The following is a 26457-nucleotide window of genomic DNA, read 5'->3' as shown; positions in this document are numbered from 1 at the left end:
CTTCTACAAAGAGAGAACTGAGGGGCCTGTAGGTAAATGTTGAAGCCCCAAATCCACTGCTCCTTGACAAAGGCCACGGGGATGCTTCGGTACATTTGTTCTTCCCAAGAACTCAAGCCAAGACAAGGCAAGACGAGCATGTTGTCAGACAGCTGCAGGATAAGGAAATAAACTGTGGAGCTCCCTGTAAACACACCTCTACTGTTATCTACTGCTGTTTAGTTAGAAGAAAAGCTACAGAAGTCACCGTTAGTGTTTTTAACGTAACTGAAGGAAAACTGGGATCAGAAAGCAGGGAGCTTTTCTGCAGATAAAGGAGTGCAGTGACCTCCGTAACCACCACAAAGACTGAGCAACCCATTGAAACATTTGGTTATGGTTATTGTGTAGGGCACGATAGGAGTTTATATCCAGGAGGACTGGTTTCTAACTTTAAAGTTACCACAAGTTTACAAATCGCTTGCCTTGGATGCTTTGTAACGCAGTCACTGTATGTTGTCCATGCTGTCCTGCTCAACACCGCAGATACACAGAGGAGGTAATGCCAGCTGGGATGGAGCTGGGATCAGTGAGTCCAGGCTTGAAATAAGGACTTGAATTCAAGAGACAGCGATCTTAATTCTACTTCACAAATATCAGTTTTCTGCTGTTGGGAACTTTTTTCCAGAAAAATGCCAGCAACCACTTCCATTGCCCTGTGACAGCAGATGTATAACTCAACCTCACTGTCCTGGTCCTGGCATTAGCTGCCTCCTGGCTGTCCTGTCTGCCCCCGAGCTAGCACCAAACTGCTTTTAGTAAAGGCAAGCTCACCGGGAAGCAGTGAGCATTCCTCATGCCCAGTCCAGTGGCACTAGCAGCAACTAGCCTATAGCTCTGCATTACTGGAAGGATTTTCTGTCCCTCCAAATACCTGTGGAGCTGACATTCATTCTCTTTTTTGTTGGAGGGAGCTGCCAGGCAGAGCAGCCCCCTGGCCTTGCCCTCCACGTGGCAGCACTGACACGAAGGAGGCGGAGGGGACGAGACTTGAGGGGAGGAAGGAGGTACCAGCAGCAGTGCTGCAGATTTCTGGCAGATAATTAAAAAACAGAGTACGTAACCACAGACTCAGATTTGAGCATCACATGATCCAAACAGCGCCTTCTCCTCTCAGAGGACGAAATGCAGCTCATTCATTTTGAGACAAGCTCCGCTCTCTATCAGGTACGTCCCATCAGCTACCACGCCGATGCTTTCAGGCTGGAAATTTTCAAAAGTTCCTGAAACTGAACAGTCAATTTTATTTTAAATTCAGCTTAATTATTCCAAACCCAAAGTCAACCAGCTGGGGCAAGACACCAGCGGCATGAACAGAGCCGGGAAGTGTTTTCTGCATCCCAACAAGCCTTCCCATGTCCCGTACCCACAGCAATTCTCGCAAGACAGCAAGGTCAGGGCTCCCGGAGTGGGTTTTGTCACCTCGAAGGGGCTTCACACAATGCACAACACGTGCTTTTCAGCATCTTCACGCTTCCAGAATTTATTCACCCGTTGTCCTTGAGGGAAGCAAGCACATTAAATGGCTGAACAAGGACAGCACGTCAGAAAAAACAGAATAAAATAAAACTGCCACTTGGTCACAGACGTGACCTTTTCCTTGGACTTCACGCTACCGCTTGCTTGGCACCGTACACGGGGTAAGGGATTTTTTCCTTAATGAGAAGGCACCACAGGTTACACTGGGATTTGCCTAACACTGCATATTGCCATGTCTAAAATGAGGTTTCCAACACAGCCAGACAAGATTTCAAATGGGCAAAGAGCGTGTGCGGGCAAGTGTATCTATTTAAAACAAATACTACCAGCAGCATCAGGCAAAACCACAACTTATGAATAGCTATGCCTCTTAAAAGCACCAAGTAAATTAGCTATAATGACTGTTTCTATTGAGCTCAGTTGCACTGGGCTTCCCTTTATGCCGTTTCATCAAGGCTCGCAAACGCACCGAGAAACGCTTCCCCACGCAGGCACATTTTGAAACCTTCAGCAAGCCCCTCTGAAGAAAGTCACATTCGCAGGAAAGTTTAGGCAAACTCTGGGATTCCCCTCCTGGCCAGCACCACGCACGCAGAAGGACACAAACAGAATTTTTTTTTTCCATTTTCAGCCCTCTCCGGCCTCTGCAGACATCCCAGGTGGCTGCTGCCCATCCCAGGGAAACGGAGCCAGGCAGGTGGCGGAGGGGGAAAGGGTAAACACCCCCAGGCAGATCAGGAAGGCTAAAAAGGAAAAGAGATACCAGAAGCCCAACCCCATGAACATCAAAATGCTGTTCTGGTTCACATCTATCTTCCTTAAGAGCACACAGAAAATAGGCTGCTTTTTTTTTTTTTTCTTTTTCTTTTTGAGGCTCTGACGACTAGATGTTGAAAGCAAAACCTTCAGGAGGGTTTGCACTGAAACACCATGCTGGGCGACTTAAAAAACAATCGTTTTATTCTACACAGCTTCCCTACAATTTCTGATAGGCTCTCTAGCAAACCTTTTAATTGCTGTCAGAGAGCAAACTGATAAAACGAGCAACAACACCGCCAGGAACAATGGCAGTTAATTTTTCAAGCGAGAACGTGCTAGGTTCTTCCACAGTGGAGAATTAATAGCGAAGAACCAAGGGCTGTATTTTTATTTGTACATCCCTCACATCTCTTTAATGATGTTCTGATTTTATTCTTTGAAAATTATTTGAGATGTCAGGCACAGCTTTACTTCAACATTCTCCCCTTTCAAGAATAAAGCACAGTACAGGAAAGGGAAAAAAAAAAAACAAAACACAAAACACCAGATATTGCAGTTGCCTTTTTTTTTTTTTTTCTTTCTCTGTGTAATGAAATACCACAGCAAGGTCAGGGAATAAATTCTGTGAGTATGAAAACAGAATCTCGTAGAAGAGCAGGGAAGAATATCATCAAAATTGCTGAAAGGGGTGTTTCAAGCAGGTGGTGGAGAGCCAGCAGGAGCGGTAGGAGGTTTCCCCTGGAGTCACCAACCTGCCCACGTTATGGATGGGTCCTGTCCAGATCCTATATCCCCAGCACTCCTGGGCAGGTCTTACAGCAGAGCTGCTCAGTCCAATACTGAAAAAAAAATCTACCAGGAGCTGCTCCAGAAAGCTACCAGAGTGCAAAGGGACAAGAATCTGCAGTTTCTGAAAAATAACCTTCCTGAAACTTCTCCAGAAGCCACTCTAAGTCAGCTCGTTGTGTTTCTTTATGCCTCCAAAAAAAAAAGCTGAAAGATATCCTTGAAAAAACATAATTACCACTTGTTTCTGAACTCAGTGGAGCATCTGACTGGGTCAATCCACACCTGACTGGATCTGAATTCATCTATACATAAAAAAAAATAATTTAAAAAAATCTACCAACACTTACGTTAAAATTAATCCAAACTTGGGTCTGACAAATATCTCCAGACCGATTATAAACACGCAGGATGATGTCAGAAATCAAGCCCAGCTACAGTCAAAAGAATATCCTTAGCAGGTTTTTTTAACAAATACCATTAAGGCAGATTATTTTTGGTGCTTGGGTCAGTGACTCTGTTAGAACCCACCACCAAGCCAACCTAGTTAAATAGGTACGTCAATAAAAGATGGAAGTTACTTGATGCCTGTCCGCGAGGAACGGAGAAACAAAGAGGTGATGCTATAATTGTACCTCAGTCAGTTTCGCATTTCAAAACATTGGAGTCAGCTTCAAAATATGCCATTCACTCCAAACGAGGAGCGCCGGGCACAGGACTCGCTATCAGAAGACGAATTCCTCTTCCCCTCCCAAGCACTCCCATTCCTTTAGAAACCAGCAAGCTGCAGCTCGGTGCCGCATGGGGAGGATGGCACGGAGCATGGCCAGCCTGCAGCATTTAAAGGTCTAACTCAGCTGTGATTTTACATCCATCTCAATTAATCTGCAGCATCAACAGCCACAGGGATTGGAGGGTTTTATTTGTATTATTTGTAAGGTCTCTGAAGGTGAGCTCTGGCCCCGCTTCTAGCAGCTACAGAGGCTGCTCTGTTCCCCTCGGTTCTCCTTACTGTAAACAACTCGGTGTTTCTGAGCAAACTGCTAAGATACAGTGCACTTTTTTCCTGTGTGTGTCAGATGGGAAGCCACGGCTCAACCCACCACCGCCCCGCGTGTCAATTTGAGCCTCTCTCCTTTACCGGGCCTCTCGGTACAAAGGCAGGGGAGAAAACAACCTTTGCATTAGTGTGCAAACAGTTACCTGCAGACAGCATCTAGGTGACTGCCTTTCAGGTCTAAAATTAACCATAAAGCTGCTGTTTATTTTGAAGGCTGGCAATAAGGAGCTGGTTTAAGTATCAGAAAGAGCAGCCTGATGAAACCTCAGAACCTGGTGCGAAAGCTCACCACCGAAGAAGTGGGCTGGCACGAGGTGCAGGCGATGCCTCTGTTTAAACAAGGCTGGCTGCCGGCCCCAGAAAGTTTCGCTATCAGCACTGCAGATGGCTGATACGATCTGCAACACACAGCACACCCATTATGTTGTTTTGTTGTGTGTGTGGTTGTATACATAAAAATAACCATAGGTAAGAAGCTCCGTGCAACACGCACGGGCCCCTGTGTGCCCACTGCTGCCATAATCAGGTATTTTAGCCTGTAGAGGTCTAGATCGTATCTCAGCAATTTCTTTACCAAACACTAAATATCTGATCTTCTGAGAAAATGTAAATTATGTGCAATATTGGAGGGGCACCTCTCTCTTTCATCATCCAGTCTCATAACTGCAAAAGTCCCTTTCCACATTGGGCTGAGCAGTCTATTAAATTTCTTACTGTATTACCTTTATTTTATTAAAGTTTAAAGCCTGAGAGTTATCAATCTTTTTTTTTTTTTTTTTTTTTTTAAAAAAAAAAGAACAAAACTCCAACATGCTACATACAGCATTCCTCAAAAGCTAAACAGCCATTTAACCCCACTGTTTGCACGTAACAAAGAGGCTAGGAAACGCTGCTTTAGCTCAGAAAAGATGGATGGCTTCTTACAAACCTACCCCTTTCTAGCTCTACGTTTCTCTATTTTCATTTATTTTCCTAAAAAGAGTGCTTTCCGTTTTAAACCTCCTTGCCACCTGTACACCAGCACGGCCTCTTAAAGGGTTCGTGCCCAGCCTGGCCTTCACCCCATTGGCATGTTTTAAAGCCGGATCTCTCTCGTCACCTCGAGAAAGCTCCTGGCCCCCTTCTCGAGAGCAGCGGGGTGATTTCCGCGCCCCGAGCTCAAGAGGAAGGAGCACACGGCCTTAGCTGAGCTCTCAGCACGCCGTGCTGTGCCGGCAGGGATCAGTCCCTCGCCACCGTGCCTTTGAACAGGAGCCTGTCTGATACGCCGCGGACTCAGACACGTGTGCGATTCCAATAACATCGCCCGCGGCTGGAAATAGACGCAGATGTCCAGCCAGCCGCTCCCTCCTCCCAGCCTCCTTTATGTCAATAAATCTTAACCTGGCTGTTTGAGCAATGTTTAATCATAAACAGCTCGGAACAGGCACCAGAACATAAACAAAGGGGAGTAGGAGCAAAGCGGGGAGCCCAGTCCCGAGACGCTGCAGAGGAGCCAGGCAGCAGGGCGCAGAGCCTGGGACCTGCAGAGGAATGGGACACGCACCTGGTGTTATCTCAGCCAGCCCTGTGCAACAACGCTAGGCATGCAGGACTGCTTCCACAGGAGCATTTCAAGGACTAAATGCGTTAACGGCCTCGGTTCCCTTAAGAAAAATAATGAAATTGCTTAGAACACCCACTTAGATGCATGAAAATAAACTCCCCTCGTTGATCTCATCCCACTGCCATCTCCAGTGCAGTCAGCTCGGTTCCCTTCTGTGTTGCCAATCAAGCTAAAATTAACTCCTCTCCTCCTGCTCACCGCACGTGCTAGCGCCGGCGACAGCAGCACGGGGCAGGAATTGCACCTTGCTTTAGGGAACAAGAAGTGCTCGGGATTTGCAGAACCTCTCCTGAGATTTTAACTGCACCACTTTGACAGCTCTAGTTCAAATATTTCTGAATACCTTCCCGTCAATACTGGCCTCTTCTGATGGCCATGTGGAAGCGGTGGCTCCTGTCCTGCTAAGCCACGGTCCAGCTCAGAAGAATCAACACCATGCTTGTCACTCCTGCTTTGACTCTGAAGAGCAGACATCTGCCTTAAGACAGGATTTCTGCAAAGCCTCGGAGGTCTTTTCATTGGCACAGCACTTAGTGAAGTTTGGGGCATGTTCTCAGGACACAGAAATTCAGCTTATAGGGGTTTTGCTCTGACGGCATCAGCAATAAATATCTTGTCCTAGTGTTCAGTTTTAAAGCTGATCCATTTTAGAGCCTGGTGTGATTTATCAAAGGGGGAAAAAAAAGCCAAATCAAAAATAAAATCCCGACCCTATCAGATAACCACTAAATAAAATTAAAGTACAGGTCAAATTGGCAGAAAAACATAACAGAAGCAAAAAAAAAAAACAAACAACAACAACAAAACAAAACAAAAAACAAAACACCACACTGTGAAAACAAATATTCTCAACCGTGTGCCTGAGAGCAGCCAAGGCTTTATGCAACAAAAAGAAAAACCAATACACACCACGACAGCAAACGAGGTTATTCCACCCTTCCCCATGCTAACTTGCTGCTCTACAAAGTAAATTCGAGTGCACAAATGGCTCTGTCCATGTTCTGCTACCACCACCCTCATCCTCCACGAGTCAGTGGCAAGCCCTGCGCCTTCAGACTTAATGGCAGACCCTACAACAAGCCTTGGATTGTGAGCACGTTTGGCTCAGCGTTCACCGAGGTCTCAGAGCCATTCCTTCAGGAATTTGCAGGTCCTGGTACCACCCCAGTCCTGGGGACCTATGGGCAAACCACAGCTCCCAGGCTGAGGAGCACCAACACGTTGCACCCAGATGCTCTGGCACCCCCGAGCACAAAATTGGGGCAGCACCGAGCACCTGGTTTCTTTTCGGAGGTGTTGCAGCAATGGCGAGCACCAGTTCTCTAACACACACACACGCCTGCCTGCAGGGAGTTTCTGCGCAGAAAGGACTGCCCATTCCCCATTCATTCATCATGGGCTGAGTTTTTTCCCCCTCCAAGACAGCCCTCGAGATAAGAGCAGGAGCCTGGCTTCAATTGCACCGCAGCGCAGACCACAAGGGGTGACTCAGCACAGCCTGGCCACGACCAGCACCTCTCATTTCTTCCCTGCTTCTGCGAAACTTGAGAGCCGTTCTGAGCAGCTTTCCAAGCCTCTGCCGCTCACACCGACCTCGGTTAAAATTAAAAAGGTCAATATTAACTATTTTCCCTCTTTGCTCATCTTGGCAGAAACGTTCGGCTAAGTACGTTTCTCCCTCAATCATAAACCACAATTAACACCTACCTCAGTGCCAAAAAAAGCCCCACCTGCACCCACGCTCTGGGGAACTTCCCCGTAACAGCTCCTACAAAGAGTTCTGTTTTCAATAAGAAATTAAGCAGTGCACCGAGAATTAAATACGTAGTGACAGCATGGAACGAGTGGCAGTGCCAGCGCTGGCCTCGACAAGCCGTGCTGGTTATTCATTTCCATACCGAACTCAACACCAAGATTTTTCAAGCTTTGCTCAACTGCTGGGGAATTTCCAGCTTGCCACAGCTCCTGCCCCTTCCACCACAGAAATCTGGCCGTGCACAGCACGCAGCATGTGTCCTATCTCCCTTTTCATGCCCCTTTCCAGCTTCCTGGGAAGACCCTTCCTTTAGTACTGCAGGTTTTTGACTATTTTTATATCCCGGAGAAGGAGGAGAAACTTCCCATTTGAAAGATCAGTTCATAAAAATCTCTCAATAACCATCCCGGAGAGGGGCACTTGTTTCAGCATCTCTGCTGGCCGCACTCGAGCAGTTTGATTCTCATGTAAATCTCATTTGCAATGCCATCAACTTTCTTCTAATGGGCCATTCATCATCCTAGGGCTGGCTTTCAAGGAGCCAGCTGGTCTCCTTGAAAGGTCTCAGCAGCCACCTAGGAGACGTATTTCCAAAGCTAAGACCTACCTATAAACACATTAGCGAAGGCTGTGCAAAACAAAGTAACCTCAGTAAAGCTCAGGAAAAGATCTTAATTCCCACATACATATGCCAGAAAAAACTTGTGTGTGGGATGTTGCTAACCTTTGCATGCAGTCAGACTCTCGAAGAGGGCTCTAACACACCGAGCATGACTATGATGTATTTTCCTTTGAGGCTGGTTCAGTTCATTTAGAAAGTGATTTGGAAGGAGCTAATGTACTATTTATGTACATTATAAAAAACGATCCATATGGACTCAGACTTTGCAAAATGTTCACTCAAGTCCGTTCCGCTCCCTTCGAAGACATTTCACAACCCATTCAATGCCCAGTAGAGGAAGCCAGGATTAGTGTTAAAGGCTGCTCCGAGGGTAATTTAGATGTTTTAAAAGCTGGCATCTTTTGGACTCGGAGCCAAATAAGCATTTGGGGCATCAGAGAGCATCCCTCACACATATGCCTACAAAGTGACACCCACCTGCAGCCTCCAAAATACTGACATTGGAAATGAAGGTTAGAAGAGGATCCCAGGCACAGCTTGGTGAGACAAAGCCTTCCCACTAAAGAAGCAGAAAAGAAATTCATCCTACTGTGGTTTGTTTGAAGGCAAATGCATACTGGAGACTGGCTTGGGAAAGACCACGTAGCAGGACACAGCTAAGATGGCAAACAGCAAAAAATAATCCCAAAACTGTTCATGTATCTTAAATCCTGACAGCATGTATAACTGTGCTCAGGAGTTTCTTCCTTGAAAAGAATTTAATCTACTAACGTGACAGACTTGTGCAAAAAGACAGGACACATGTAAGCTGCCACCACAATGGTTTCATTACCTTAAAGCAGGACATTTTAAAGAGTTAACTTGTCCTATTACCGGCACATTCTACTATACCCCTCCCTCTCTCCTGCTTCCTTGCAGTATACAGAGCTAGGGAAACATTTTACTTTGGTGCATGTATCTTACCTGGAAGCTTCACACAAACTTCACAGTTTGTAATACCAGCTTTTTGAGGAAGAGGACTCTAGCCCCCTTCTGCTATAATTTTGTCAATTCTCACACTTGTAATGCTTTCTGGTGAAGCACAAAGCAAGATGAAAGCGAGAAGAAACCGAGTCACGTGGAAAAGAGGATGCACCCACATGTCACCCAGAGACCTCAGATTTAGTATCGCCGTTCATCAAAAAAATTTGTCTCCCGAGTTCATTTGAGGCTCAGTTTGCAGTAGAGCACTGATCTGGGCCACTCGGTTGTAAACAGACCACGTGTAAGTCTGAACTACGTGACTGCACTGATTTCTAGCAGCCAGTTTGCTTATGCCTTGTTTACACAAAACACACACACACAAAAAAAATAACCGTGCTAGCAACGCGTTTACTGAACCAGTGCACATCAGGAATATTCTCCTAAGACCTCCTGTGCCTGAAGAAAACATCAGCGCTCGCCTTAATACTCCATAAATAAAGGTATCAGCCCCAAAGCACGTGTCAGCCTTTGTCTTCCTTTGCAGGTCTTACCAGGGCACAAAACAGTTTCATTACGGCTTGTCTCATTAGCCAGTGTCTAAAGGAGACGTGGTAGAAGAACAGAGATAATAATTGTACAGCCAAACGGCCAAGACAGAAGGAGGCAAAGCCACCCAATTGCCAGGCTTGTTGACAGTCAACACCCCTTTACACATGATGGGCTGGCAGCCAAGCCAAGATATGCCACCTTACGCAAGTCGTGAAACAATTAAAAAAAAAAAAAAGAAAAAAAAAGATCAATAAGTAAACAGCAGTTGGCACATCTCCGACACCGAGAGCCTGCCCTCGCTGGTTTGGACTGCACTCAAACTGAGTACGAAACGCAAAACCACTTCTGGCCTACCCATCAGGTGGAAACCAAATTTGCTTTCTCTGTCTGGTTCTTTTCTCCTCCCACAGCATCAGGATTGTGAGTGTTTCAAGAGTCCAGAGTTCTTGTGCCCTGGAGAGAGGAAAGGCCTTCAGTTGCTCAAGAACAAATCCTTTAGCAAGTGCACAAACTGGCTCTGCAGGGAGTCCGGTCTTGCTTAGCCAAAATGCTGGTGGCTTCCGTCCGTGGCCTTAAGGGAGACAGAAGATTAAAACAGTTTGTGTGGGAAGCCTTCCCAAGGCTCTCTTTAAAGTGGCACGAAGCAGAAAAAAAAGGGGCATGGCTGTAACATCGCGTTTCAGGGAAGGGGAGGGATGCTTCTTCCACTCTGCTTATGCCACGGGTTTTGTGTCTCCCTGATCCACCCCAGAGGATGGAGTGCGCTGTAGGTGCACGTGGAAAGTCGCAGGCTCTTCTGCTCGACAGCCCTGAATGCAGGCTAAGTGATAAAAACGTGCTCAAAGTTTCCTTCCACTTACCCTCCTCTACTAATCACGCAGCGTCTATTAACAGAACCGAAGACTGTTCGGCTTTGCTCCCTCGGCTAAGGTGGAATTCCCAATTCACTTCTGCCTTATTTCTGGGTAACTGTCAAGGTGTCATCAAACAAGAGGCAAATTGCTGAGCTGCTGCGCTGAAAGGCGGGAGAAAAACACCGACACAAATCGGAGCGTGCATGCACACCCAGCAAACGACAGCCCGAGAAATTAAACTCCTTTTCGAATCACTAAAAATAGAGTGGGTAAGGGAGGGAAGGGACTATCAATCACATCTTCCCGAGAGTTGCTGAATATTCAAAGAACAGGCTTCTGACAGAGTGCTCTCCAAAGACTGCTTGAAATTTTTATGATAAGAAATGTACCAGGATGAGAGAAAAGGCGCAGCAGCCTAATGAAGAGCAAAACACACAAGCCAGAAGTGGATACAGAGTATTAATTAGGCCATTAAGACCCTTAAATGTCCAATAAAATATGTATTTCATAAAAATTAAGTGCCATGCAAAAGTAATGCACGCATGCATTTTATTGAGCTGTTCTGAAGGAACCGAAGACGTAAATCACTCGCAAAAAACATTTATGGACAAGAGTGAACAGACAGTAAAACTGCATCTGTATTACGAAAACAAAGAACATACTGCTGCAAAGAAATCTTCACTCATTTACCTAAGCGGGAGATCAGTGCTCTGCCTAATTGCAGGCAGCCTGCAGTCAGCTGGAGTGGGGAAACTTGAAAATACTCGAAAAAAAGGCTATTCAGTGATTAATACGGGACTAGGCACTGAGGTGAACAAATGCATCAAGACCATAAAATCATTTGTACTCACAATTAGTCAATTAACCAAATAACCTGGAAGTACGTTAAGGTGTCTGTCATAGCCCACGCATTCAGGAGACAAAAGAACTGCTTGAACCTCGTCACCTTACTGATTCCTTCGGATCACAGCCACAAAACGAACCCGTAATTCCCCACACCTCCAGCTCCCCGTATTTTTCAGTCTGCTACATCGGAGCCTGCCAGTCACTTCTGTTCCAAATGTTTTAAACCAATATTGAAAAGTTACCCAAGCTAACCAGCCAGAAAGCACTGAACCAGCTCTTCGAGCATTTAGCACCTGTCCCAGACATATAAAATTGTCAGATGACAAAGACCTTAACCACTTAATAAACTCTGGAATGAATATTTAGCTTTCTTTCTTGTTTGTTTGGTGCTGTTCCCCCTTTAAGCAGGAATCCAGAAGTAGGATAGCCCAGCTGTAATTCTGCAGCCTTAGGAAACCCTTCAGGGGTTGATGCTTGGAGCAAAAGCAGCTGGAGGTAACTGTCTGATCGCAGACAGGCACCAAATCCCTTACCAGGCACCAAATCCCTTACCAGGCACCAAGCATCCTGTGTCCTTGCTCCCCCAAAGCACACCGCAGCTCGCCCAGCTCCAGCCCCAGGGGCTGCAGAACCTCGGGTCGATGGCAGACACCAAGGACTACACGTGGGCCAGCAGTAAGAGTTTATTTGTATCTCATGAGTAGTAAATTCAAGTAGTTTCCTGTTCTTTACCAACATCCTGTTGCCACATCTACTCCTCCAGGAAACTGCAACACCGAGCAAGAGCATTTGGCATCGCACACAGCAGCTCGGACGCCAAATGGCTATCGGAGAGCAGTTACTAGGAGCTTGCTTACAAAGAAAACAACCACTTCAGGCTGGTCCTCATCTATACTTTCAGTTCGTCGGTGGAAGGCTGCGTCCCATTTTCTGAAATTTAAAAAAAAAAAAAAAAGGTTCTTCTGATCTGTTGCCTGAAGTCAAAACAGGAACCCTGCAGTGGGGATGCTCACGCAACTGGCACCAAAATAACCAAGATGCGAATTACTGAAGATCTCATGATTTTTATTCCTGTGTTTGTAAGAGCAAAACCTCTCACACTCATTCATCCCCTAGACTTCTGTACACAGACAGCAACTGGAAGCATCCCCGAGTCAGCTGAGCGTTCATGTCAGGGTTGAGAGTTTGTGAACAGAGAAGTTACAGCAGCACAACTTGAACCCACGTTCCAGCCTCAGCCTTTACAGCTGAGATCTGCACAAGAATGCACAGGACAAGCGCGGCGTGTTCTGGTTACATTAATCTTTTCATCATCAACACATCAGCTAAACTGAACCCAGCTTGGTTGAAAGGAATCCCTAAGAGAGCAGACACCGAGTTTTGCATGGCATTAGTTTACATTCGCAGCCTGACTTCCAGCACGGCTATTTTTGAATCACCAGATCGAGCACCAGTCTCACTTAATGAGAAACTTGCCTTAAACATTTAATGTAACCCATGACAAATTGAGGCGCGTAGCTAGGAATTATTACTCGACATAAATTCCGTAATTAAAATGAAGCAGCCCTTTATCACAGCCTCGCTGCGCAACAAAAAAAACCTGTTTGGTCTTTGAAATCAGAGCAGGAGAAACGTCAGATAAAGAACTAAGACAGCAAAGCTTGAAAGAATTTCTAGCAAGAGCAAAACCACCATCCACTAGCAGTAGCAAAGCGAGCGATGCATTTCGAACAAAGGAAAAAAACTGTTGTAAATGCAGATTACGCAATCTTTAAGGGCTAAAACTGCACGAGGAGTTAACAGAGTCAACAGACCGCGCAGCATTTCAGCAACGAGCAGCTCTGCAGTCGTGGTTCTGTGGTCAAAGCACTTCCTTAGCACGCGTACGCAGGGCTTGCAGTTCCCTCCGAGCTGTAGGGATACCCACACTCGCACCCACCGTGATGGCATCGTCCTAACCACAAGAATGGAGGCCGAGTGGTTAGTGAGGTCATCAAAACACTGACACGCCGTGCACATCTCCATTTTTCAAGAGCGGGTCAATTTTTACTTGAAACGGAGCCTCGGGTTCCCGGCTAACAGCCTGCCCCATCTCCCTTCGGGGGGGGAATGGGAAGATTGCTGGATCCAGCTCTCAGTTTTGGGTTCCCAGACCCCAATCGCAGCGACACTGCCGCTGCCCACAGCATTTTGTGGGCTCAGCACCCCGATAGCTGCTCAGAGCATTGCGCTATTTATTTTTGTCAAGTTTATTAAGTGCCTAGCAAAATGCCATTATAAATAAAGCAGCATGCTCTTCGCATGCAGAGCAAGTTTTCAATTTATAATGGGGCTCGTACACATAATAGATTTTATTTTTAACTCCACAGTTTAATTGTACACATCCACATATTTACTCTCCAACTAAAAAAAAAAAGTAGAAAAAATACTCCATTCACCCCTTCCAAAATGCTGTAAGAACTTCAGGTTTTAAAACTTTTTTTACGCTTATAAGTCTCACGCTGAAAATATCAGCTTACACTGAAAAACACCAACTTTCAGCTCCATTAACAGCTCTACTGCAAAGCTACAGAACGGGCACAAAAGCAATAAGCAAATATCCCATGAAACGCTCGCAGACAAGCACCATTTTCCAATCTATTGAGCTCCCAGTTCAGAAAGCTCAAGTGCCATTATCAGGCTACGCTCGATCAACATTTGCAGTTTTTAGTCAATAGGACTTTTGTACTTCGGAGCATTTGAAAACCTGACCCATAGCTGCTTAAAATTCAGGTTAGCAAGCTTAAACTTTCAACTTCTGTTTCAGTTCCTTCGCTTCTAGGGGCGGAAAAGGCTTGTTTTAGTTATTGGAAGTCTCTAACTTGTTACTGTCACTTCTTTTAAAAATTGAGTCAATTCTGAAGATTGCAAAGAAAAATTTGATAATCCAATGTCAACCTGATCCTGCAAACACCTGATTGCACAGTAAATTTGAAGCTGTACCAAACAGGACTGTAGTGTTACCATTAAATGGTATTCAGAGAAAAAATATAGTTTGAATTGTAAAGTCTGTGTACTAAGACCTATCTTTATTTTTCCCCCTCCTGTTTTTTGACAATATTATCGTCCTCAGCAGGAAAAATTACTCCAGCCAGTGATTCCAGCTGCATCTCAAGTTTTTGCTTGTATCAACAGTTTAAAAATCCAGTGCTTACCCTAACCAATAGCCTTGATTTTTTTTTTTTTTTAATATAAAACTCAGCAACATTTCTCTACGGATTTCCAGCCTCCACTAGCATAGCTAAAAGGAGTTTCTAGCGATCCTTAATTTTCTTTAAAGCACTTATGCTCAATGTAAGTACTTCCATGATTTCATCTTGATTTATTTGTAATGCCTGCTGTAGTGCGACACTCATGTTAATTAAACAGATTAAGGGGGCTTTGGCCGGACTGCCGGCCCTCCGCTCTCCTACCCACTTTGTTTCTATCTGTCATTAACCTCTAGGAAATGCCCTTCTTGTTGGTCGTTACTGTTTAATTACACTTCACAGTTATGTCATCACATCTGTGAAATATAATCGTCCGTAACAACACAGCTGTGCAACACGACACTCCTGCCCGGCAGTGAAATCCTGCTCACAGCGGATTATTACACGTACACACCGAGGGGATGGAGGAAGTGATACGAAACTTTTCCAAGGCCCTCGATTTTGAACGGGTCTATTGTTTTAGGAGGGGCTGAGAGTCTTCAGAAAGAAACATCTCCGAACTCTTCCTCTTTCTTCCCCTCCCTACTCCTCCCTGCAAAATCTTCTGTAAATTTTAGGAATTAATTCTAGACTCAGGAGAGGGCTGACAACACAGAAATGTTTATGTAGAGTGAGTGAAATGGGAAGAAACCTCAGAAACAGAATGTGCGAGCCCAGGATTTATTTTTTATAGTATGAATTACATCTGAAAGACATTTTTTCCATGGAATCCTCTGCTTCCATTCATGATCTCATGACCCACAATCATCTCCTTTGCTTGTAATATCAAAGCAATGACTGTACTCCTTAGAGAAGAAATTGGACTTTGTATATTTTTTGCTATCCTTTACTAGAAGGGGGAAAAAAAGAAAGGGGACACCTATTCAAACAAGCAGTTCTTCAAAGTTTACCAGCAAGCATTCTCTATATCACAAGGGGCTCCTATCTAAATCACTGCGTGGAGCAGCCACTAATTCCTAAAATTTAATATAAACTGTACATTTTAGTGGCAGATGGAGATGATGTGGCTGTACCAAACAGGACTGTAATGTTACCAGAAAACGATACTCAGAAAAAAGTGTAGTTTGAGTTGTAAAGTCTGTGTACTCAGACCTACATTTATTTTTATTCCTCCTGTCTTTGACAATATTAGTTGGCTAGCAACAGGCATACAGACTTCTCTGCAGAGAAGAAATGGCAGCGACCAGCGCTTTGTTTTGCTTATGTGGTGGGGGTGTGTTTGTGGGGGGAGCAAGGGTGGGACTGGGAGGGAGTTGTCCGGGATAGCAGTGGACAGGAGAATAGGTTTAAACCTCAATAGAAGCTGTGATAGATTTGATAGGATTTTTTTTTCCCCTGGTCTTGATTACAAAAACCCTTGCCCTGCCAGGAAAAGAAAAGGAGTTGTTTACCTGCTAGAAGCAAAGGGGCAAATTCCTTTAGATTGATGCAAAACATTTTCCTACTCCAGAACTCAGAAAGGGAGGAGCATGGAGTTTATTTATGTAGCTCAAACAGTGACCAAGCACAGAGGATGGCTTACCGAACAGTGTTCCTAACTGCACATTGAACTCCTCCCTTTGAACTGATGAAGAAGGAAAATTGCCATTCCCACACCAGAAGTCGTGAGCAAATGGAAGTGGGGGGAATAAGCAACCAATTTGCTGCCTGAGAGAGTTTTCGAGCACAATGCTTATGATTAACCAAACGAAGAAACAGAGCGACAGGGAGAAGAGAGCTTGCATAAACAAACCCAGGACCAGAGGGAGCAAAACACCAGAACTGCCCTGGGCTTTGGGTGGTCTTGTTTTACAAAGCAAGATTAATTAAACAGACACTAAAGGACATCTCTTTTAGAAAATGAAACACGTTACAAACCAAAACGCCTCGGAGAGCGAGCAGCTAGGGAGTTATAACTAAATTACTAAGTACAAAATGAAGCAGCCTGCAGAGGAAATGAGTAATTAAAAAACCCTCCCCTGAGCAACAGGCTGGCGAGAGAGGGATAACTCCGGGACCCTTGCGCTGGAGGTGAGCGGTACCAAAGCCAAACGCTGCCAGCTGAAAACGGATGTTTTACACAAGCACCGAGAGGCAGGGAAATATCGCTCCCCGCTTTTGAGGGGGGGTTCTCTCGGGGATCACAGCAGACACAGCCTGCCCAGCGGGACCTGAAGAGATGCACGCAGGAATTACATCACCCGCCGCCGCCACGCTGCCACCTCCGGGGCGAAGCGCTGCAGTAGTTGGACAGTGCTCAGCAACCGTAAACAGCGTTTTCGGAGGAAGAAATAGATCGGCGTCCACCTCATCCTTCTTTCTGCGCTTTCCCCAAACAAGAAAGCTTATCTAAAACATAACACAGACAACAGCCGCCCCGCTGCTAGCACCAAAGCCACTCCTGCAGCCTTCTCTGTAAGAGGAAGGTACCCGAGGTAGCTGCTCTGTGGGGGTCCCGGTGGGCAGCACCACCCTTGGCCACCGTCCCCACGGGACGGGACACCACTCCCTGTTTCTCTGTTTCCCCGTAGAGACACGGAGAACAACATGCAACTTGCCAACCCTAAAATAAGCACTCAGGCGAAGTGGTTTTCCAACTTTTTCCACTAGAACTTTTCCAGGGAAGACAAACCCTGGGCGTAGCAAGTTTCGGCCCACTGGTGAGAGCCTTTCTCGTTTATCTTCTGGGAGACCCCTAAGGGCCACCGGTTGAACGTGAGCCTGGTGGCAGGCAGAACCACCATGGGGACAGCTGGTGGAGAGACACCCTACAACAACGGGGTCATGCTTCATCCCCAAACGTGGTTCTTCTGAGTGATCCAGGCCTGATGCACGTCCCCCTTTACACTTGCAGATGCCCAGGAAGGCGAGGACACCCCTTGCAGAGCCAGAGCAGGAACTAACGCCCTGCAAGCTGGCTCTTCACCGGGTGGACATCCCCCACCACCACCCTGTGCCCCCCATGGGGTGGGCACAGCCTCCCTGAGCACACCCCTCACCCATTGAGGCCTTTTTGACACCAAGGGTCCCTCACCACCCCCTCACAACCTGTGGCCTGCCCCCAACCCTTTCAGGGGAGTTTTAGGTTGGATCTCAGGAAGAACTTCTTTACTGAAAGGGTTGTTAGACGCTGGAACAGGCTGCCCAGGGAAGTGGTGGAGTCACCATCCCTGGAAGTCTTTAAAAGACGTTTAGGGATATGGTTTAGTGGGGACTGTTAGGGTTAGGTCAGAGGTTGGACTCGATGATCTTGAGGTCTCTTCCAACCTAGAAATTCTGTGATTCTGTGATTCTGTAACCCCACCTCCCTCAACAGCAGCCCCCCAGCAGGCAGCAAGACCCCCACCCCAACCACAGGCCACCCTTTTCACCACCCCCCCGACCCCCTTTTCCCCAGCGGGACCCCCTCAGCACCCTCCAGCGGGGGATTCACCCCCCAAAAACCCGACCCCTTCCCCCCCTTCTCCCCCTCGGGCTTCCCGCAGGGGGGCGCCGCCCCCGGCCCAGCCCCACTCACTGCGGCGGGAGCAGCAGGGCCGGGCCGCCTCGGCGCTGGAAGGCTCCGTCCACGAAGACGCCGTTCTTGCCGAGGCAGCGCAGGTAGAAGTGCGGCTCCTGGAAGCTGAGCTGCAGGTGCCGCCGCGAGATGAAGCTGGAGTGCCCCATGTTGACGTCCACCGAGCCTTGCGACGAGTTGCGCCCGATGGTGACGGCCGGCTGCCGCATGAGGAACTCGAACTCGCGGCCCTGCAGCCGAGCCAGCACCGGCCCGGAGTTGGAGGCGGCGGTGGAAGAGGTGGTGGTGGTGGTGGTGGAGGAAGAAGAAGAGGAGGAGGAGGAGGCAGCAGCAGCGGTAGCAGCAGAGGAGGCAGCAGCACCGGGCGGCCCGGCCGGGGGCGGCGGCGGCCCGGGAGGGGGCGCCGCGGCGGGGCTGCAGGGCGCCGAGCGCAGCGCCAGCAGAGCCCGCGCCCCGCTGCTGTCCTCCCCGACTTCGGCCATGTTCCCAGGCACCGAGCGAGCCAGCGTGCCGGCCTCCGGGGCGGAGCCGGCGGGGCGGTCGGGAGGGGAGGAGAAGCGGGGCGGAGCAGGAGCCGAGCCCCGCTGCCTTCTTCTTCCCCTGCCTGCCGCCTCCCCGCCAGCTCCGCCGGGCAGGGCCCGGCCCAGGCAGCGCTGTAGCGGAGGGCCGGAGGTGGTGGGGGCTCGCAGCGCCGCCTGCAGGGCTGCGGAGCGATCGCTGCCCGGTCTCGGGTGCTGCAGCTCCGGGGAGAGGGCCTCGAAGCGCCGTTAGTCGGGGCAGGTGGCCCGCGGACCGCTTTTAGGGGCTGGGGGGTGGAGGGTGCGAGGGCGCAGAGCACCCCCAAGGTGGCTCAGCCGCCCCCCAAGGGGGCTCAGGTCCCTCCTCAGGCGGCCCAGTCCCCCTCCAAGGTGGCCCAAGCACCCCCAAAGGGGCTCAGACACCCCCCAAGGGGGCTCAGTCCCCCTCAAAAATGGCCCAGGCACCGCCAAAGGGGCTCAGACCCCCCTCAGGTGGCTCACACACCCCACAGGGGGGCTCAGATCCCCCATCAGGCAGCTCAGTCCCCCTCCAAGGTGGCCCAGACACCCCCAAATAGGCTCAGACACCCCCTCAGGTGGCTCAGTCCCTCTCCAAAGTGGCCCAGACACCCCCTCATGTGGCTCAGATACCCCCCAAGGGGGCTCAGTCTCCCCTTCACATGGCTCAGATCCCCCCTCAGGTTGCCCCCCATCTCCTCTTGTCCCCCTATTTCTTCCCCCTGGAGAGGATGAGAGGGAAAAGCCCACAACAGTGGGCTCCAAACGTTGAAGCAGCACCCCAAGGGGCTGCCCAAGTTCATTTTGTAGCCCCCCATTTCCTACAGAGGTCCTCCCTGGCCTTCCTCGCCTGGTGTGGCCCTGGGGCCCCACAGAGAAGCAGGGCTGCCATGCTTCAGGCTGCCTTACACCTGGTGAGACCACCCGGCATCACCCCTAACCATTATACAACTACACGGGGATTTAATTCCAACACGACCGTAATCCCCTGAACCGTCTGCCAAGGGGAAAACATCCCTGGTACACCAAGGTGGGAGTTTAAAAAGTAGGCTTTATACACGCACAGTTCTCCAGTGTAAGGGAGTGTGTGTGTATGGGGGTTGTTTAGCTTGCATTACTGTACTAATTAAAATTACCCTTTATTTTTTATTTTTCCTGAAGTTATTTATATTACCTACTTAATAAAGGTCATGTTCTTTGCAACACCACCACATCTGTGGATCATGTATACTCTACTGGTTAGGATATCCAGATTGAAAAGGTAAAACTTTTCTGCATAGGCAAGCCAGTGACACTATGCAGAATCCCAAATTGTTAAGTAACCAGAAAATACAATAAATTTGAAAATCTTGAGAGAGGGAACAGCCATAATTGCTTATTGCTTTGGCTCACGTGGGGAGTGTGACAGCTCTTAGCAAGGCTGCTCAACAGCTTACAGGAGATGGGAAAAAAATAATCCCATAACCGGTCAAAAGTGCAGAGCAAATTTCAGATATGAAGACTGTAATTAAACTAGCTGGAATTGGTCCAAGACCACAAGGTTAACATCCCCGTTCCTGGAACATCTTCCCTGAGATGTTTAATGACTGCTGAGCAGTTGGGACCTGAGTTAGACATCTCACCCGAGACATTGTCTTCGGTTAGAGTGCTCTTTGCCACTACAGTTCAATACCAGTGGAAAGGAAGAAAGTCCAGTGCCACTTAAAAAAAAAACACAACACCAATACCACTTCCTATGCAGCAGTGTTTGCTCTCAGTGGGACTGAGCCTGGCACAGCAAAGGGTCTCAGTCTCCAGGGCAGGAGATGAAGTAAAGGCATCCCCGGAGGGGACTTGGGAAGGAGGGAGGTGGACAGAAGTGGCCTCCCTGGAGGCCTGGAATTAAATTACTGCTAAAATAGCACTCTCAGACATCGAGGAACAAATAAATGGGGCCATGGCTCACAGCAGTGGCATGTGCTGCGTAACCTGGGCTGCAGCAGGCAGCTGCTCCTCTCAGGCATGCAAGCTCCTGTCCTGCCCCAGATTGCTCAGCATCAGCAAATGCTTGTGGCCACCAAGTAACGTAGCCATCTGGTAGGTGAGAGCCAGTGTCACACGCTGCCTGACATCAGAGCTGGCTCATGCCTTTTGTCTGTTCGCACCATGGTGAGAGTACTGCTAAGCATGCTTAAAAATGGCCCCAAGCTGGTAGGCGTGCATGTGCAGACAGGCAAAGTGAAACCAGGCGCTATATTGGAGCAACTGCTGAGCTGCCCAAAGAAAGGGAAAGCAGCACTGGAGGGGTGTGGATTTTAGCTCATGTCTAAGGCTCTTCCAGAACCCTGCACTGTGCCATTCATTCAGCAGGACCCCGAAAATATCAGAACTAGGGTGAGGCAGTTCCCAGACAGTGTCAGTAAATATTTCCAAAGCTGCATAGGAAAATGGGCTGTGATGCATTCGTTCCACACACAGGAGGTACCAGCAGCCCTGGGGACCCACGTGGACAACTGATGTACAGCCAAGAGACGTGTCGCTGCAAGGGCTGCATCCCATTACCTGTCCCACACTGGGTATAGGCTACAGATTTCTGCAGCTCCAGTTGGAGAATAACTCGTACACAGCATCCGTGCACCAGGAGAGCGGAGCTGGGGATGCCGAAGGGCTCGTTCACACGTGTCACAGCCACCCCCCACCACCGAGACACTCTCGCTGCATGAATCAGCCAGCGTGCATCTGCGTTTCTTCTGACAAATCTTTTTCTTTCTGCCTGAAAATTTCTTCTGAGAGGAATTTGCTGCTTACGCTGGAAGCGTCACTGAGATAAATCCCAACTTCACGCAGAACGCGATCAGGTGGCAGAAAGAAACGGGGTTCCTCCTGGCTGCCTGGCGGGTTATGCTTCGCATTGTGTCTCACCAGCCTGCTTGCCTGCGGCATCCGTTCCCTGAGCTCAGTGCACGGCGAGCAGCAGCACGCTGTGCTCGGCAGCTTCTGACGCTCTGCTCAGCTCTAATCCACCCTGCAACAGCATCAAACCGAGGGCCCTTCAGACAAGGAAATGCGCTGCGCTCCTCCAATCGCCTAATCCTGCTTAAAGTCAAGCCGGCTATCCCAGTGTAAACACCTGATGTAAATGCGCTCCGAATAGTTTGAATTAATCTCATTCCGTATGGCTGGATTGACTTTAAAGTGGTTCATTTTCCTCGGCAGGTTTTGGATGGATGCGTCTGCAGGTGTGGCCAAACTTCCTGACTCTACAAGTTGCATACCAAAACATTCAGGTGGCCGGGAGCCACCAGATGGATACCACAAAATGGGAACAGCCACAGCCCCTGGGGATGGGACAGGGTGCGGGGGACAACACCACAGTCCCTGTGCCACCCCTTCAATATGCCTAGGAACTGGAGCTGTGCAAGAATGTGCCATCTCCAGCTATTTCTCTGTGCTCCAGACCGGCCAGATGTGGGATGCCCACACCCTGCCTACACAGCCTGTGCACAGGCAGAAATAACCTGCTGCAGGCGAAACCCTTTGCAGTGACACCCTGCGCCCTTTTGAGGCATTGCCCTGTGCCACCACCCCTGTGCCAATAGGCCAGCCTGAGCTGGGAGGGGAAATTAAATGCTCAAAGCAGCTGGGAAAGGGACAGGAACAGCAAGCAGCGAGGACAGACCCAGCATCGTGCAGAGAAGGGCACAGAACCCGACTTTCCTTTGTCAAACATTTGCTTGGCAGCGTGTCATTGCTGACTGTCTTCATGTAGCACCATACAGCAGGAATCTGTTCCGTGCTATCAGCTGTGGTCAAATGAATGCAATGGGTTCTTCTGGTCACCCAGATATCACTGCACTGGGCAAACAAATCTCATAAAAATGGTGATAAAAGGCTACGTTTCTAGATCTATCTGCTGGGTGGCATCTGCTTAAAAACACTTAATTTCTGTAAGTTAAATGCTGCGTTTCTCAAGCAGTTCACGGGGCTGTTTCTCTCCATCCTGATGCACGAGACAGAATACATATTTATCAAGCCCCAATTCAGCAAAGAATCTGCCCAGCTTCAACACCGCAGGAAATCTGTTCTACCCCCAGACCAAAGCGTAATTGAAAAGCAGCCTCGGCAGAGAGGAAAGATGTGAACTGCATGCTGGGCATGAGCCGCTTGATGTATTTACCCAGCAGCTAGACAACACATTGATGCTAACAATGAAAGCCAGCCTAATGCGCGCAACCCTGACCCAGGGAAGGAGGAGGAGAGGAGCGAAGGAAAGCAATTACTCCAAGTAAAAGAGGCTCTGCTGTCTCCGTGCAAGCCTGGTCCAGCATTTCTCAGCCTGATCGGGTTAAGGGGGATGTAAAGCGTGCATTGTTAGTGAGCAAGCAGACGCTTTGGGTCCATCACACATACCTAGATGAAATAAAGAAGAGGGCAGCGTTCCCTCCAATTTGATTGCTCCTGCACGGCTCCCCACAACCTCTTTCTCTTACCCTTCTCTCAGCCATCAAGCAGCTTTTAAACACTTTTATGGCTTCTGTCCAAGCTGATTGGAAGCAGATGCAAGTGATGAGCACCATGCCCTGTAAGTGGGGAGCTGCTTTCCCTTACACACCTGTGTGCGGGAGCGGCCTCACTTCTTTCTCCACTTGGATGGGTTTTAATTCCCTTTTCTGTCTCTGAAATCACAACACTGTGACATGGGAGCGAAAGGGGGTTTGCTCTCATGCTCCTTTGTTAGGATTTTCTTCTTAACCAAGCTGTTGCAAGAAGTCAAATCGAATTTGGGCTGCCAGGTTTGTTTTGAAACACACGAGGCTATCTGTCCCGCACACAGGCACGGTGCCTGCCCCAGCCTCCCATGGGATTTGTACCTGTTTTCTCAATCCTGTTGAGTGCTCTGTGCTTTTAACCCTGATCCGTGTGCCTCCCCAGCGATGTCCCTCGGCCCTGACCTGGGACAGCCCTCATATATCTACAGAAACTTCAGCCACAGTGTGGGTGCCTGACCTGTGAAGCCTGCAGCAGCAAGGATGCAACCTGCTGCCGAGGGTCTGGGGAGGGCAGCAGAGCCCTGATCTCCTCAGGGACAGCCACAGATACCCCTCCTCAACCAGAACAGCTTTACAAATCCTTCACAGCAGCTCTGAGCAGGGGTTTGATCCAGATGGGCTGATAAGAAAGGGCCGGCCTGTGGAGGAGGTGATGCATTGATACAGGGCTCTTTCTTTTCCTGCACAGCTTTTAATCAGCAGAAGGCTGAGGAAAACAACACTGGTGATTCAGCGATGTGCTGGGAACACTCCCGGTCCCCAAAGCTCACAAGGGGTGCCAAACACCATTTCTCCTGATGCCAGCAGGCTGCTAGGCTGAAGGGAGCAACATCAGAGACAGAAAAAGGTGGGCAGACCGTGGGACCTGCCCCTTGAATAGCACAGACCCCAAAAGCCAGGGCTGCCCCCTGCGAGGGGCTGGGGGCTGAGCAGGGCTCAGTACCTGTGAGATGGGGCTCGATGAGACGCTGCATCCCACAGCTCCCTCCTGGGAGCAGCACCACCCAGGGAGGTTGTTCTTTCTATTGCAATCAATTTGCTTCTTTTCTGAATCAGCTGCCATCCTGTTTACTGTAAGCTCCATGATGCTGGAAATATTTCTCTCACAGCTTATTTAGGTTTCAGAAAGGGATTTTTTTTTCAAATCACACTTATCAGAAATGTATTTTCACAGCAAGTTCTCCGAAACACAATAAAGACCCAGGAACATCTGATGCCCAGACTCTGCCGTTGCCTAAAATATTATATGATCTGCTCGTTCCCAATGCAGATATGCTGTCGCTGTTCTAGAATCCATGCCAGGGACTGCCTGATGTACGATCACCCATTTTGGAAAGCCTTGAATGAGACCATTTGTTGTCGAGATAATTTTACAAAAGCAATCCCATTTCACAGGTTGCAGTTAAAATAATTCATAAACTTTGCACTGTTGTGTGTGTTTTGAGCTTTAAACCCACTCCGCTAACTTTCTTTCAGTTTGGCTTGAAACTCAGGCCTCGGTGAAATATATAACACAAGCCAGCTCTGAATTATTTGCTTTGGTCCGTTTTTGAGTGATCTCATTTTCTCGCTTTCCATCAATGTGAACAGAGAAAGAAAAATAAAACACAAACTTCTCAACAGCTAAAAACAACTGAACCAATAAATATAAAATCTGATATCAAACATGAAACATTTCAGCCTGAAAGGAATATGTTTTTGGACTTTTATGAGCAACTGTAGCATATACTGCCTGTCTGCTGCTGAAAACAAGCTCTGTGCAGTGTCTGGAGGGCTGGAAGCAGCTGATCTGAAGTATCTTGCTTTACAACCTGCCCGAGAAGCTGGAGAAGCCAGTAAAGCTACAGAATTTACCCTGTATGATTACAAAACATTTAAAGAGGAAGGCCAGGGCCTGCATGTTTGCTGTCCCAACATCCCTCGTGATTCGCAGCTCTGTAAAGCGGGTGCCACGCGCTGCCCAAACCACAGCGGCCACACCTGGTCCCAGCTTCCTTCCTGCGTTTTTACAGGCACAGAGCCCACACGGAAGGTCTGGGTGATCTGGAATCAGATCCATGACCCACGGCATGGGCATGGAAGGCATTCACAACCTCTGTGCTGTGAACAACCCAGCAGCCTCCACCCTGTGTTATCCCAGGCATTTGGAGCGGTTGCATTCAAGCACTTCTTGAGCAGATCCCTGTTCCAGCAATGGACAACCTTCTTTTTAATCAGCTTCCTCCTTTTTAATTTGATTTAATCAGCCATCAGCCTGCTGGTGAAGAGCGACACACCAAAAGATGCCCTTCAAAAGAAAAAAAGTAAAATAAAATAAAACCAACCCTGGGCAGAGCCATGCCAAGAAAAAAGGAAAAGGTCTGGATTCAGCCATTCTGACCCAGGCAGCTGGCTCCAAACATCCTTAAAACACAAACAAAACAGCTGGGTTGGACCTAGAGGAAGAACACGGTGGCCATCCTTCATGTGGCTTTGCTTCCTTTCCAATAATGCCAGAAAACCAAGGACAGAAATGAAGAGTGCAGCGTCCTGACACCGACCTGCCGAGGTGAACAGGGGCCCGCATGGGAACTGCCCTGGTCTCCAGCTGCTACACCTCATCCCGCAGAGGAGATTTGAAGTCACTGGGACCTGTTTGCAGGTCTGGCTCTCTCAGGGCTATTAAGCAGGGGCCAACAAAGGCACCTGTAAAATATATTTACTTTCCATGGGCTCCAAGCATCCTTTGGGATTGCTGGAGCAGACGCTGGGGAGAGTCCTCTGTAAACATCCTGCTCCATTGTAGGGCCCTCCAAAGCACTGAGCAAACCTAACCTTCAATTATATTTCCAGCACTAACCCTGCTTCCCAGTAAAATCCTGGATGAAGTGTGAAACTCCGTCCTGTTTCCCGCTCCTCTCTCCCCCTTGCAGCTGGTTGCATTGGCTGGATACGTTAGCATGATACAGGCATTTGCTCTACGTGCTGGAAAACACCAGATTTACAATTACTGCGTGTCACTCTAAGGGCACACTGTCAACTTTAGAAAAACATCTGCTATAAACTGTTTTACTTACTCACATTACTAATAATACCATACAGTATTAAAAGTGAAAGGATTTTAAAAATCCAATTTACTTGTCCTTCAGCTTGGCCACTGAAAAAAATCAATGAAATAGGTTTCACTTTTGTTTAGAGTAATTTTCACTTACCAGCACCCTCATGCTAATGTGCTTGCTTTACAAGCAGGAGGGGACATGTTTATTTGCCTAGACAAAAAACGTGTACCCTGGAATTTAAAAGAAAAAAACCTCCGAAAATAGGGTGAAAGACATAAGAAGACAAAAACA

General features: G+C 48.2%; 1 protein-coding gene and 1 long non-coding RNA gene across 3 annotated transcripts in view; both read right to left on the bottom strand.

Annotated features, from left to right (window-relative positions):
- Positions 1-18963, bottom strand: part of FOXK1 (forkhead box K1) — a 55443-nt gene extending 36480 nt beyond the window's left edge. The window contains exon 1 of one of the 2 annotated variants that reach the window (XM_072024016.1): positions 18064-18963. In XM_072024016.1, the coding sequence (XP_071880117.1) occupies positions 18064-18545 (482 nt within the window). In that variant the 5' untranslated portion in view covers positions 18546-18963. The remainder of the gene's footprint in view (positions 1-18063) is intronic. The other variant, XM_027469493.3, reaches the window with a different exon arrangement.
- A 726-nt stretch (positions 18964-19689) lies between these two features.
- LOC139998771 (uncharacterized) lies at positions 19690-23377 on the bottom strand. Its single transcript, XR_011803673.1, has 2 exons — positions 22989-23377; positions 19690-21603 (listed from the first exon to the last, which is right to left on the bottom strand). It is a non-coding gene; the product is annotated as an uncharacterized lncRNA (long non-coding RNA).
- Positions 23378-26457: the final 3080 nt, after the last annotated feature.

Source organism: Anas platyrhynchos, chromosome 15 (genome assembly GCF_047663525.1).
Source record: "Anas platyrhynchos isolate ZD024472 breed Pekin duck chromosome 15, IASCAAS_PekinDuck_T2T, whole genome shotgun sequence".
In the NCBI taxonomy this organism is placed as follows: Eukaryota; Metazoa; Chordata; class Aves; order Anseriformes; family Anatidae; genus Anas; species Anas platyrhynchos.
The sequence above is the reverse complement of the archived record's forward strand: the minus strand, read 5'-3'. Positions and strand labels throughout refer to the sequence as shown.